Genomic DNA, 15,246 nt, shown 5'->3' with positions numbered 1-15,246 from the left:
TGTATCAGAAGTATATAGCTGATATATGTTAAAACACAATTCGTCTCTGTATCAACAATAAAATTTAATATGCAAACGCACATCTAACAAGTGATTTGACATTGGACTAGAGTGTGTTTATACAACAACGAACCTTGGTTAGAGGTAATAAACTGTTAAAATTGAATAACGACTTGGTTTTATGTTACTTGAACAAAGTAGTAAAAATCAAGCCTTCATAATCCAGAGGACGTGTTGTTGATCGATAGTTTTATCCTCACGTGCACTCCACAACTAATTAATCACACCATTCTTTTTAATGAGATGTGTGTTATATTCTCCTCATCATAATACTTCTGTGTAGTGAGTTTTGTTTCTCTTTCATCAATCGTTCTTCAAATGTTTGCGTACTTCATGTATTTTTCTCTCACTATAACACTGCAATGTGCTATTTTCCTTTTATAATTCACTCTTTAATGTGCTGTGTACTATCTCTCGCTTATCAATTTCTCCCTCTCCACTGCTACATGTTTGTTCAATGAAGGTTTTCAGCTTCACAATCAAATTGCTTATTGCGAGCAAACTTTGTTTGCAGAACGAAACTGAGCAAAAAAGCACAACAGCAACAACAACACTCCGTAACGGAACGAAGTTCTTGAATTCACACGATGACTTCACAAAGTCAATCGTAGACCCGCCAAACAAAAGGTTAGGCATCACAAACTCCTACAAAACCCCGACGGAAAACCAGGTTACCGCGTAGGTTCCGTATCTGTTGGTCAGTCCACCACACCCAAACTAAGACAAAGTGAACAAATTTTCTCTGGTCCATAGTAAGACATTTGTATAGAGTTATTAAGTATGAGGATACTAACACCCATTCCCCGGTTGTTAATCATTATATAACGATCAGTATATCTATGGAAAATGACGTTCAACCATTAGTAACGATCTGAGTATATGATAATAAAGCATATGTATATTACAATGACATTCCATTGCCAGTACGGAAGCAGGATAAAATGATTTAATATAAGACAAATGACACCACATCCTCAATAAGGAATTGGTACATTATGATAAAGTGCACCTTCACAACATCCCTGCCGATTATACTGTAAATTGATAAAAATTACAGGAAGGTAACACCATCAGCCTAGAAAGTAATTAATTGATAAAGATGTAATATAATTATGCTAACACCAGAAACTTAGATAATATTCAGTATAATGATAAGGTATACGGACATAGTATGTTGCTTGCTAAGTTAGCAGTAAAAACTGCAATTTTAATAAGTGCTTTTCAGTATCTTGATCAAAGCTACAAAGCTGAGGTACATGTACTGAGATTGTAATCAGCCTTCGTAAACGTTTCCTTAAGAAAAGTTCTCAGCGTAAGATAACAAGATGGCCATGGCCTACATCAAGGCCTTATCTTTACCCACCAGCAAAATGGCGGCCAAACATGACCACAACATCGCCATTATTGGCAGGTACGTAGTGTTCTGTTTTATCCAAAAAAAAACGCATTAGGGTTTTTTGTTATAGATATTTAAAGAAAGGAACGTTAAGACTTATTCTGTAAATATGTAAATATGTACATGAATTCAATTCATTTTTTACTTGATCATTATGACAAAACAAACACCGGCTACCTGTATTACCATCCGTAATACTCCAGGGGTTAAGTTCACTTTCGCTCTCTGCACCCCTGGAATATGTCATAGCAAAGTTGACTGCTCAGTATGCACCACCTTGCACCTTACGACATATTCTGTTGAAGTACGTCAAAGGATCAAACTAGTCTCCTCGTCTCATCCACAAGGTGGTGCACACTGAGCCTAAGTGAGCGTAACCCCTGCAGTGTCGAGGATACCTGTATTACTATTCGTTAAATGTAAATTCTTTGATACAAGTTTCATAAATAGCGATAATTAAACGATCAATGGTTAAACCAAGAACAAATTAAACTGTTTATTGTCTATAAAAGGTAAGAGAAAGAGCGTTCACGAGAAACAATAAATCAAGATGGTTAACAAAAACCTCTGATGTTTGACGAGCATTGCGGTGGTGTGCTCAAACTATGGCGTTTAATGTGAATTTGATTGACAGTAACATTTAACTGTTCGTTTCTAATTACTAATGATGCCATAGTTCAAATATTTTTCTGAGACACTTTCAATTGTTGTCACGACATACAATGTAGTATGTTTTCCTTCAAGTGGGATCATTGGGCGGAACTGGACAATGGTATTCGCTTCAGGTGGATGCAACGTAAATATTTTCGACAGTGACGAAAATCAAATACAAAGTGCATTGGTGGCAGTAAAAGAAACTTTGGAGCAATATGAAAAGGATGGAATTCTGAAAGGCTCTGATTCAGCAGCAGATCAGATCGCAAGGATCAGAGGGTGCTCCACCGTCAAAGATTGTGTATCGGACGCAACCTTTGTTATGGTACGTTTTCTTTCTTTTTGTTTCTTAATAATGTTCTGATATATTTCCTACTACCAACATGATAACCGTCCGACTTCTATGTTTATCTGTCTGAGCTATATTGAGTAAGGCTCAGCTAACCTGAAATGCTTGCACAAAATATGTAAAACTGATATTTGGAAAATGAAAACAGGCTACAAAAATATTACGTAAGAAAGGACGAAGCTTTATCAATATTGCAGTCAAATCATCTGGAGTTAAGGTCTAGTGTTCGGAAACCATCTATTTTACAGGAATGTGTCCCGGAAAGACTGCACATCAAGAGAAGTGTGCTAAGCCAAATAGATTTATATGTCAAAGACGATGACGTCATCATGGCAAGTTCCAGCTCCTCCATTTTCCCGTCCGTACTCTCAGAGGGAATGCAACATAAACGACAGATCATAGTGACCCATCCGGTATGATAAACATCCGAGTACAGTGCTGTCACGTGTTGTAAGGTTGAAATTGTTGCGTTTATAAAATCCGCGCAGAAATATACACTAAAAATCATATTGACCCCCTATATAATACACTAGATATTACATTTGTGTGCATAATTTCAAGTCCTACCGTAAACACCACTTTTACATCCCATGTATGTGAAATACTTTCACGTTTGTACTCATCTACATATTTAAACGTGTATGAATCTATCTTGACTAACTCTGATTATATCGGTTTATTTCACTTTGGTTTGTATTTTTCACCAGTAGCTGTTCTTATGCCTTCTACTTAAATCATAATTAAGATTTTAGTGTTGTATAATATTTCGTTAGTAACTGATACATACATGTGTGTTACCTTTTTAAAACATGCATTTCCTTTGGAAGAAACTATCAAAGTCTGTCTTTAGAAGTAGTTCAATGTGCACATGTTGCACAGTTGCGCATGGATTATAGCACAAATGTAACGTATCCTTTACAGTAACCCCCTATATAGGATGTAAACTACACGTAGCATGGAAGTTTAACGTCTATTCATAGAACTAAAACAACACGGTTAAAACGTTGTACACACGTCACGACTTTATCTTTACACTTGTTTCTCTAACAAACAGCTGAACCCGCCGTACTTCCTACCGTTCGTGGAGGTAGTGCCTGCGCCCTGGACAGACAAGGACATCACTGAACGGGTCTGTCAGATCCTCACGAACGTAGGGATGACTCCTGCGGTCCTCAAAAAGGAAACTAAGGGGTTCCTTATCTGCAGGGTCCAACACGCAATTACGGCAGAATGCTTTAAACTCGTCAGGGTACGCATCACCTATCATTGTGCGCCAATTCGTGTATCAATTCAAAAAAGCTTAATTTATTGAGCGGCTTTTAAAATATCGCCGTTTATGCAGATTAACTAGAAATAATTCATAATAATTGTTTATCCGACATGAATTGTATTTATTTATATATTTTATATAATCTCCCCTAACTGAATTTCATTAAAGTCAACTTTAAACAAACATTGGTTCACTTCCATGTACTCAACTTTCCCCAGGTGTCTTTTAATCATTCAGTTTTAAATCATTTTTATTACAGTAATGTGTTAATTGGCAAGTCACAAATTTTGTACTTCAAGTTTATTATATTTATACCAGCTGTCACGCGATCGACGGACGCCATTTACATAGTACAAGGACGTCAACTGACAGTTATCCAGTAAAGTAAAAAGTTAACATAGCAATAATGACGTCAATGAGCCGTGCTTTAGATGCTTTGTAACAACAAATATTGACTCTGTACTGGATCTAAGCCTTAGTTGTAAAAATGATCATCGAATTAAGTCATGAAATTCATTTTGACATCAATCAAAACGCACGCAGTACGCATATTTTCGACACGAAATTAAATCGGCGATAGCTACAAAAAATAGCCCATGTTTTCATTTTTCATGAACATCGATATGCTGATGCAAAACAAAGATAACGGAACAACATTTGTAAATAAACCTCTTGAATAAACAACCTTCATAGAATCTACAGTACAGTCTTAAACCCTTGTTAATTCAGCCATGTCTTTTCTGTTCTACAGGACGGGGTAGTGACCCCTGGTGATATCGACAAGTTGATGCCCGACGGGCTGGGGAGGCGGTACGCCTTCCTTGGGGCCCTGGAAGCGTCCTACCTCAACGCTAACGGTAAGAACTGTCAAATACAAATCACTCTATGCTGTATATCGGTACTAACATGTTATAGCAATCGTGATGAGTGTTCTTAACTGTCCCATGATACGTGTATGTACGTAAGTGCATTGATTTATACACGTTATTATTTAAGCATGCTGCTTGCAATGTTACTACAGAAATGGTTGATACTTTCTTCGAATCTAGACATGAAACATATTTATTTATTTATATGGCGAAGCATCATGTCGCAGGTCAACGCAAAATACGTTTCGACATGTTCAAATAAAGCGATGCAATCTGATCAAAATCATCTGTTACATGGCTCCGCCTGAACATCTGAATGTGCCGCGGTCAGGGTCACGTTCAAGTGACCTTTAGATGAACCAATCAGAGGCGCATTGGCAAAAGTTTGCCAGCGAATCGGAATATCATGGTTGATAGATAAATAGCGAGGGGTATCGAACAGATTAGTTTTCCAAAACAAATATGGCGGCGGGAACTGACGTTTCTACGACGCCATGGAAAACGTACCCATTGGATAATTGCGTAGGCAACAACGCCATACAGCCTTTCTTCAATAATAAAGCTTCGAATATCTTTTTCTGTCAGGGTTTCAGACGATCAATCTCAAATAACTTCAGAATTTCGCATCATTCTCATCAATGTCCTCCATATTTGTTACAACTCCGAGCGCCCTTTCGAAAGAGGGTCTCTGATTGGTCAAAATTTATTGAGTATTTATAAATATAAAGGTCACCTGAACGTGACCCTGACCGCGGCACACTCAGATGTTCAGGCGTGTAGTACGAAGTTAACGAAGCCATGTAACATATGATTTTAGTCAGATTGAAAGCGATGATACTGAAAGTCTATTCATCTGGAAAATCGTATCATGATCACAATGTTAAATCTCCTTAACGTAGATTGCGTCTTGTGTAGAAACTGCTTGGTAATTGGCATGGTTTCTCCGAATTCGTAGACAGACTACATCTGCCCAGACAACATTAATTACAGGCTCTGAAGTAGCATATCGGCAATGCCATGTAGTGAACTCCATTAAAGGAGGCTGCTATGTTACTTATGAGAAAAGGGAAATGAATAATCATGAAACTGAAGTCGCCACGTTTCTCAAGAGTTCGAAATCGAGGTGACCATTTTTGTAATGTTTTTATTAAAGTGTAACTGCAAACAAGCGAAGCTGAACAAAAGTCCATTGTACGTGAATATAAAATTACAATGGTCGGGCAAATATCTTATCTCCCTTTCCACTTTAGTCATTGCATAAATTGTAGATACGAATCCAAAATCAGACTGGCTGTGTGGTGTATGTACAGTTAGTCTATTGGGCATCCTCGATATCAAGGTGTTACGTTCACTTTCGCCGAGCGTATCCCCTGGATATCGAGGATGCCTTTTAGGATGCAATGTCTGTTTCAGTCTAATATCATTTAGCAAAAAGGGTTCTCGACGAAAAATGTATGTGGACAATATTATCGTGTTTTATTGCTATCGTCGGTGTGAAGTGATGCTAAACGCATTAGTCTAGGTTATAGTTTTGGAATCGGTTGTGTTAAATCAAAACGTTTACAAGATAATTAGTCAACAGCGTAGGTCCAGCTCAGAGGACATCGTTCACTTATATATACACGTATGTATGAAGTTATTTGTACAATACAAAAAAAACACATCATTACATAGAATAAACGATCAATACAGCGAGTAATTGATAGCATAGTAACACAGCTGTATATATTACTTGCGCGGACGAATATATTCACGAGAGCGTGGAGCGCAACGAGTGAATATATACGTCCGCGCAATAAATGAGTGCTTTCTGATTCGTTAGAAAAACACAAGTGTGTGGTCTTGCTTTTATCATATACCTTCCGTATTTGGTAGAGATCGATACAAAGATTTTATAAACGTTGACATTTTTTGCAAATACCGGGAACTTTTCAGTTCGCCATGACAAGGGGCTTCCCATAAAATGTAGTTCCGGCTAGTAGGTAAATACAACATTCCGTATTGCACATGTGCAATACAGAACGTTGGATTTCATGGTCTGAAAATTGCTTGTATTACTATAACAAGATTCAACAGGTATGTGATAAAAAGAATAAACAGTACTGCTGATACTAATATGCAAACAATGACGGTAACCCGAAGGATGATACAACGACATGATGTTATTACTAACCTATGTGACTTATATTGCCTTAACAAACCTATAGGCCTAGGGATGTATACCGTTTGCCAGTCACTGTATTTCACCATCAAAGTATATAGCATATTTCTCTTTTTTCATAACAACATCAGGCATGAAGGATTTCTGCGAGCGATACGGAGATAATATATATGAACTCCAGCAGGATTTCGGCCCTCCAGTGAAGCTAGAGGGGGCACCTCTAGAAATCATTGAGGCGGACATTGGCAAACGGATACCGCTAGATCAGATACAGGAAAAACGAGACTGGAGAGACAAGCGACTGGCTGAGCTCGACAAGTTTATAAATAAAACCAAAAAATGAATCTTACATTGATTTAATGAATGCCAGTTCAATTCATTATATATTTCTAGTATAATAAAATCACGGATTTTATTGTTAATTTTCTACCATAACTTACAAAATATGGTGCGTTTCACAATGCATTTTCATTTTGAAGACGATTATGGAAAGGTGAACCTATTTCATGGCCAATTCAGGAACAAACGTTTGATTGCCATTTGATAATATAGGCCTATCAGAATTGCACATATTAAAGTTTCCGTATTCAGATATTATTTTCCTAGTGAAGATATATATGATTCAAAGGCAAAATTAGAAATACCTACCCACTTAAACAAGAGGCCCAGGGGGCCTGTATCGCTCACCTGGTTATTTAAGCAATCATGGCACAATATTTACATTTTCTCTGTAATGCCAATTTGTAACCACTTCAGACATGCAGGGTAAGAACTTGGAAGCGTTACTATGGAGACGTTATAATTCATAAATAATTAAGGTTGTGACTATTACTAGCACATTAGTTGGGTTGGAGATAAAAAGTATGTGATGGCTTTTAATACCAAACTTTACCTCCTCCCCAAAGGCAAACGAGGGACATGGGGCACATGAAAATCACAAAGTATATAAACCACTCTAAGGCCTTTACAATTATGAGTAGTATTTGATACTAGCATTTCTGGAATGCTGAAGAGTATTTTTGAAATTCGCCTCCTTTTTCACCCCAAACCCAGCCCCCTAGGGGGTCAGGGTCACAAAAATTATACCAGCAGACCTTCCTCGACTACAAGTATTTATGTCAAATATGAGCAAACTCCATTCAAAACATTGGAAGATATGGCCTATGGCCTATTATGTATATTTCCTATATAACCTATACTTAAGTTCGCCCCCTCACCAGGGGCAAACGGGGGCCCTGAGAGACATGAAAATCACAAATTTTATAAACCACCCAAAGGCCTTTACAGCTATGAGTAGTATTTGATTCTAGCATTTCTAGAACTAGAGAAGATTTTTGAAATTTCCCTAATTCCCCCCCCCCCTTTTCGGCCCCTAACTCAGCCCCCTAGGGGGGCAGGCTCACACGATTTATACCAGCAGACCCTCCTCCCCTAATGAGTATTTCTCTTAAATATGAACAAATTATTTTCAAAGATATGGCCCGTCATGTCTATTTCCTATATAAACTATACTAAATTTTACCCCCTCCTCTGGGGCAAATGGGGCCCTGGGAGACATGAAAATCACAAATTGTATAAACCACCCAAATGCCTTTACAGCTACATTGTATGGGTTGTATTTGATCCTAGCATTTTTATAACTAAAGNCCCCCCCCTAAGAGACATGAAAATCACAATTTTCATAAACAAAGGCCTTTACAACTATGAGTAGTATTTGGTTTTAGCATTTCTGGAAATTGAGAAGATTTTTTTTTTTCTCTTAATTTTCCCCTTTTTGACCCCTAACTAAATATTTGATAAATCCATTGAGCCCCTGGTCCCAAGGATGCTTCATATCAAATTAAGTTAAAATCCAATCAGTCGTTCAGGAGATAAAGGCTTTTAAGGGGAAAAGTTGACGCCGGACGCCGCGGTACGGCATAAGCTCACTTGCCCTTTGGGCAGGTGAGCTAAAAACTAAATGTTGGCAATTCATATCAGCTCACATGATTGTATCACGATAACATTTGAACATTTCCGACTTGAACGAAGTACAGACACCGACTTTACCAAAGTTCCTAGTATTCCACGACCAAGTGCCGTTGCTTTCTGCGCTGATCCAAAAGTCCAATAAAGCTTACAGATGTACAAAATGTACCTGGCCTCTGATTTGGTATATCACTGCCTTCTGATTGACAAATTTTATCAAGAACAGCTGCAGCGATTGATACTAAACTCAGTACAAATTTTCCAAAAGATGTCCCGACCAAAAGCAAGTGTTATTCCTTTTCATCTTAACAAGAAATCCAAATGGTCGGCCTGACGTCTGATTGGCGGAGATAATTTCGACTTCTTCTCTAGCTCTAAGGTCTAACACATGTGAAAATTAATTATATACTTATCCCAGTTTAGCACTTCCCCACAAACCAGTTCTATTACATTCTTCATATGATACAGTGTTTAATGCTTAGCCTACATATACATATTTATCCATACCAGATTCATCTCTCTGACTAGAACAAAGGCAAACAGGAAAAGGAAATATATAATACATTTTTATTATACACAAAATACAGTCCAACTTCCCATACACCATTCCTTTAACTAATGTACACATTTTTGCAAATTGCTTAAGCTTCCTTCTATAAAACTTCTACCTTAAACACTTCCTGCTTATAACAATTTAAACACTGCCACACACTCAATATCAAAATTCATTTTCCACACATATATATAACTTAACATTCCACACAAACTCAATTCAGCTCAATCATCAATGATAAACTCTCTTATTTTCATATCATATCCTCGTACACTTGTCTATCATACACAGCACTCTACCCCCTATCATACAGAGTAAACATATCCTCGTACACTTGTTTATCATACACAGCACTTTACCCCCTAGCATACAGAGTAAACATACTTATTTAAGCAGTCATCGTATTTTGTTTTTCATCAAAAATCTACAATTATTGTGTACCACTAATTTTCTTTTTGAAGGACTTTTGGTCAAATCCTGAATTTCATTTTCAAAACTTGAGGAGTCCTATTACAAAGATGTACATGTACATTTGAATCAGGTTGTCAATATGTGGGTTAAATAAATTGAATATCAACAAAGGTCTATGATTAGTATGGATTGTGTTTATAAATGTTTCAAGGGAGATAACTTTTAATTTGTGCCCTAATCCGGCCTCAAGCTCTTAGTTACAGCATAACAATGTTTTAACTTTCTGAAAAGAGTTTTTTTTAAACATTTTTGTGATGGCTATTTTTTCAAACATTTTTGCGATGGCTAATAGCTCACTATCCTCAACATGCCCATAGTGTATATATACAATTATAGTATCAAAATGTTAACAAAATATATTGAAAATGATCAAAATTAATACCCATACATTCAATGCATGGTTTTGACCATAATCAGAGATCTTCATAGAGTTGGCTGGAATATGTGTACTATTTTATACCAGGTTCCAAATTATAGGTTCTATATTATCAAAATGCTTTAGTTTATTTTGTAATCCTCTGAATTCATTTAAATGTTTGGATGTCTTTTTAATCTTCAGATGATCATACAAAATCTTGACACCAGCAAGTTTTAACCATAAATATATGCATCTATTATCAACAAATTCTTTGATTTTATAAACTAAACTTTATGCCTGTTTACCTTACATTACTTCAATCAACTACTCTGTATTAGTAATTTTGCCCAATAGCCAATAACTCTAGTGTTAAAGAAATTCCTAACATTTACAAAAACACGTTTATGAGATGTAGAAAATTAAATTGATACATAACGATAATTCAAAAGAGATAAAATTATAAAGTAGGGTGATGAAGATATATCTAGACATATGTTTCATGAAGAAAAAATGTATATGATTACTTACTTGAAAAATATTTTGAGAAAGTGAGTTACCCATTAAAGTTTTAATGCCCAACTGTGTGATGTGTGCTGAGCATTTATCATTGAAACATTATTTATGCTGAACGAAATAACATTGTGACTGATGTCTGTAACCAATGGATTATGTATGAATATTGTCGGTTATAACGAATCAGTGATGATGCAGACATGCTGGTCATTGCATTAACATTTCACGGGAATGGTCTTTATACCAAATGTATTTTCGGTGTCTTCCTTACAATAAGGAGCATACAGTATTACATAGTATAGATGAATTCTTATCTAGCAACGAAACTGATCAAATGAAACATGCATGATCTTCAAAATTCCGGTGCCATCTGACCCTATAAGTAAAACAATACCACTGAAGGCTGAATCAGTGCTTTGGTCCATTTTACATTATATGACTGTTACCAAGTAATACACATGTAACAACATTTCACACGTCTTCACGAGCTGTCGCAGATAGCAATTATGTGGACGTAAATATCTACTCATGGACCTTGTTTACTTCTGCCGGGCTTTATAGATAATATTCTCATGTTTCACAGAATGAGTTATGGCCCTTGGATTTGGGCTGGTTAATCCTAAGAGTCCTAGGCCTGCCAGTCTGCATTTGGTCAGAAAGTCTTTCAGCTGTTTGTTTCACCTCGTCGATCAATCATCGTCCTGGACATTCTGTGTCATAGCTGCATTGACCATTGTGGCCAGATCTTCACCACTAGACTTCAATCTTTCTCCTAAGGAAGAACAATCAGTTTTGTCATAGAACATGATTTTGTAGGTTTAAATGTACTGTTATAGTTGAGCCCTCAATTTCAACGGTTTTGAGGTGTTCATAGCTCCCACAAAAATTCAGATTAAAACATTACACAGTAGGTATATGGGTAAGGATGCTAGAAATACAAATACTTTAAGTTACGGTAAATTGAGAATATGTACAAAAATCTGAAATTTTGAAAAAACAGTTAACAATAGCATTTTTGATTTTGGTCCAAAATGTTAGTCACAAAATTTTGTCCATGTAATAAATCTAACATATCTCTTTTTCAGCAAGCACAAGGCTCTATTATATATATTTGTACGTACCCATTAAATGAAAATCAATTGATGCACTTGTAAAAATATTGGATTTAAATCCTGTTGTTCTAAGTATGGTCCGAATTATTCTGACGTTTTATAGACTTTTTCATATCGGTCTGTTGTCGATTAACGTCAGAACTCCGGCCCTCTATAATATGCGGGAAATATGCGACCCGCGCCCGGAGCACACTTCAAAATGATATTTTAGAAACAAATCGTCACTTTCACACACATGTCGCACATGGATCGAAAGATCTATTCTTTATGCGCAAGTTGAACATACATAACATGCCTCAAACAACCAATACAATCACTTAAAACATATTCTTTCAAACTTACTCTGTTTTACTCTAGTTTTTTGATAGCCCCGCCTTCTAATGCCACGTGACTAAAATCTCACCAGCCTAAGTCATAACGTTGGGAAATACCTTCGGTAACGCGAGATCTCGTCAAGTCATGTGACATTGCTCATGGCCTAATTTCCATTAAAAACATGGGTTGGTATAGAAAACGTTGGAAAATACTTTTCGTAATGATCTTTGAAACATGTTATTGATACCACCTAGTGCATAAAGAATAGATCTTTCGATCCATGTGCGACATGTGTGTGAAAGTGACGATTTGTTTCTAAAATATCAGTTTGACGTGTGCTCCGGGCGCGGGGCGCATATTTCCCGCATATTATAGGGCCGGAGTTCTGACGTTAATCGACGACAGACCGATATGAAAAAAGTTGATAAAACGTCAGAATAATTCGGACTATAAGTAATGAATATTTTTATTACTGCAGGTAGCAGACATGCTCTTAATAGATAGGCATAAATTAAGATATTACATCAAACCTTTCTCAGTTTAACATAAACATCCTATACTTACGTATGAGTTCTGCTATAGCTCTCTGAGTTCTCTTTTCCAACTTTTCCAATTTTTTAGCTACATCACGCTTCAAATCCCAGTCTGGTTTTCTTGGAGCCAAATTCATGATATCCTGAAAACAAACAGCATAATAAAAACCTGGTAGTAAACTAAGAGTTCAGAATCATCAACGATAAATAATAACATTTGAAATCACATAATGCTTTCCAAAACATATGGGTTTGCAGGTTAGACACTATAATTGAACAGATTATCTGCTAGTCCTACATCAATATACTTTCTCTCAGGAAACATCTCCATCAAAAAAGTATTCGGCTGTAGGGGGGCGGGCGGGCATACATTTATTGCTGCCAAAAAATATATATTGAAGTTTTAGGAATATTTTGACAAATATCATGTAATATATCTGTATTTCAAGCAAGTTTCAAAAAAAAACTTCTTTTATAATCTTTCTTTCAATCAATAATTGTGATTACATAATATTTTTGCGAGTTCGAAGCACCAGTAAACTTAAGTGATTCACTAGTCCTTGCTGAAATCTACTGGTCTCTGACTAGAGGACTTGTGTTAGTGTCTAACCCTGATTTAACAAGAATGAGAAGTGTTTTGATTTATAAGATATATAAAGCAATTATTTTACAATTCATTGAGAAATATGTTCACTCAAAACAGCATAAAGAATAAAACCCTCAATTTTTGTCAAATCTCCCTGATCAATGATTGGTCGATAATAAAGCAGACTGTCAGACTAATTGATGGTAATGATCATCAGCTAGATGTTTGTTATAATGATGCGGGACGACTAAACGATATACATCACATACTTACCACCTCTTCCACCACTTCTTTAGTTGTTGATGCCTCTAACTGAGATTTAATTTTCTCTGTAACTGGGGAAAGAAAGAAAAATACAATGTATCATATAAGTGTCAGATAACAGGTTTATTGAATGCTTGGTATAAATTACTTCAAAATCACATGAGAAATTGTGTGTTTATATTGTGCAAAATCTTCACTATATAACTGGGATCAATGACAAGGGTCACTATTTCTATTTTCTAACTGTCTCTACTAACAACACAATTTTCTAGTGTCTTCGCAAATTATACTGACTCAGGACTATAGATAAGGGCATATTCTCAAAAAGATAATTCCCTTTAGGCTAATCAGAATCACTGTTTATTTCTGGTTACTCATCGTCGGATACCATACCTATATCTATTTTTGCACCTAAATTTTTTACCCCTCTAGAATTTTTTGGCAATTTTCATGGAAGCACTGTTAAAGTCTAGATAGCTCTCCTATATAAATCTTATAAAATATAAAAAAAAATCTGTTACCAACCTACTTTCCTGATTCTTTCATTTGTAACAGGAAACAAACATTTTTTTGCCCTTAGCTAAGTCAATAACAATCACCTAAATGGTTTACTACTGTTATCAATTAAATTAGACAAATTTACAGTTTTATATCAGTAAGTATACCTAGTACATGTAATTGGGTTTTACTTTTGTTTCCTTTTTGTTTTCTTTTCTTTTTAGGAATGAGGTGGAGGTGGGGAATGAATTAGTTTCTATCATTACCATCTGCTGGCTTAGCCACTGGTATTGCCTGCTCCTTTAAGCTTTCATCTTGGGGTTTATAGCTCCTAAAAACAGGTCTGCAAATAGAAAATAGGGTAATACAAATTATCAACATCAAATTTACTGATAGGCATCATCTCATATGAAATATATTTTGGGAGAATACAAAACATTAGTGTCAACTGATTTAGCTTTCTTCCAGGTCTTCTTTAGGAGGATGCCCTAAAAGTGGCAAAGCCTGTCAATGCTTTTAATAAATTACAAAGTTTAAACCAGACCTCTTTGGTCGAAGGTGATTGGTCTTGATTTATACTTAATGTAACTCATTCGCTTCCCCTGCACACTCTTGAAAATCCAGAAGATGGGCCAAGGACTCAAGCACCCACTTTTGAAGAAACCATAGTGTTGACCCTACAACCTTAACTCTTTGACAGGATTACGTATATGACTATAAAGATATGATCTACTAGCCTATTTCTAATCTTTTCCTGAGATGTTGAGAAGATCATATATTGATGAAAAACATATCAAAAATATCATCGTTTCCAATTAGTAAGGTTAACAAGGGAATCTGTCGTTAAGTAGCATGGTCTAGGGACTTTTGACTAAGAATTATCAACTGATAGTATGGAGATAAATCACCACCAATACAACTATTGATAGGGATGGTCAATTCCTAAATTATCAGCCTTTGGTTTTTGTGAAAATGATTTGCTCCAATCTGCATGTTTAGTTCTTTTATAAAAAAGATCTTCATTTTCACAGATGAAATATCTCATCCTGGCACTTTGGCAACAAGGAGCATCCTGTTTGAATGTAGAAGGCCTTGGAATTGGGATGCAGAAGGGCTGAAGGTCAGGGAATGTCACAGAAATAAAAAAAAATAAGTGAAATTATTTGCAGTGTTAGTGTTTTATAGTAATAAAACATTTCTTCATGTCAATAATTCATTTCCTGTCTAAGATAGATATGATACATATTATATTGGGATGTATAAATGAAAATTAAAGGGGTGGGGTCTCTATTTTGGTGGTGGTGGTGGTGGTGGTG

General features: G+C 36.1%; 2 protein-coding genes across 2 annotated transcripts in view; one reads left to right on the top strand and one right to left on the bottom strand.

Moving 5' to 3' along the window:
• The first annotated feature begins 1,389 nt into the window (after positions 1 to 1,389).
• On the top strand, positions 1,390 to 7,215 carry LOC110448022 (lambda-crystallin-like). Its single transcript, XM_021494053.1, has 6 exons — positions 1,390 to 1,471; positions 2,201 to 2,435; positions 2,708 to 2,872; positions 3,514 to 3,708; positions 4,481 to 4,586; positions 6,891 to 7,215. The coding sequence occupies exons 1-6, from the start codon at positions 1,392 to 1,394 to the stop codon at positions 7,100 to 7,102; spliced, it is 993 nt and encodes a 330-aa protein (XP_021349728.1). The 5' UTR covers positions 1,390 to 1,391; the 3' UTR covers positions 7,103 to 7,215.
• A 2,060-nt stretch (positions 7,216 to 9,275) lies between these two features.
• LOC110448030 (coiled-coil domain-containing protein 12-like) overlaps positions 9,276 to 15,246 on the bottom strand; it is a 6,879-nt gene continuing 908 nt past the window's right edge. The window contains exons 2-5 of the mRNA XM_021494063.1: positions 14,197 to 14,273; positions 13,442 to 13,503; positions 12,614 to 12,725; positions 9,276 to 11,394 (exon numbers count right to left, since the gene is read on the bottom strand). Coding sequence (XP_021349738.1) covers positions 11,312 to 11,394; positions 12,614 to 12,725; positions 13,442 to 13,503; positions 14,197 to 14,273 — 334 coding nt within the window. The 3' untranslated portion in view covers positions 9,276 to 11,311. The remainder of the gene's footprint in view (positions 11,395 to 12,613; positions 12,726 to 13,441; positions 13,504 to 14,196; positions 14,274 to 15,246) is intronic.

Source organism: Mizuhopecten yessoensis, unplaced genomic scaffold (assembly GCF_002113885.1).
Source record: "Mizuhopecten yessoensis strain PY_sf001 unplaced genomic scaffold, ASM211388v2 scaffold3799, whole genome shotgun sequence".
NCBI classification, from domain to species: Eukaryota; Metazoa; Mollusca; class Bivalvia; order Pectinida; family Pectinidae; genus Mizuhopecten; species Mizuhopecten yessoensis.
This window is presented reverse-complemented; position numbering and strand designations above follow the sequence as displayed.

Bases quoted from the DNA above. Each gene is read 5' to 3' on its own strand.
- LOC110448022 (XM_021494053.1), top strand. From the start codon at position 1,392: ATGGCCTACATCAAGGCCTTATCTTTACCCACCAGCAAAATGGCGGCC. The intron at 1,472-2,200 runs GTACGTAGTGTT...TTTTCCTTCAAG, and splicing joins AACATCGCCATTATTGGCAG to TGGGATCATTGGGCGGAACT. The intron at 3,709-4,480 runs GTACGCATCACC...TCTGTTCTACAG, and splicing joins AATGCTTTAAACTCGTCAGG to GACGGGGTAGTGACCCCTGG.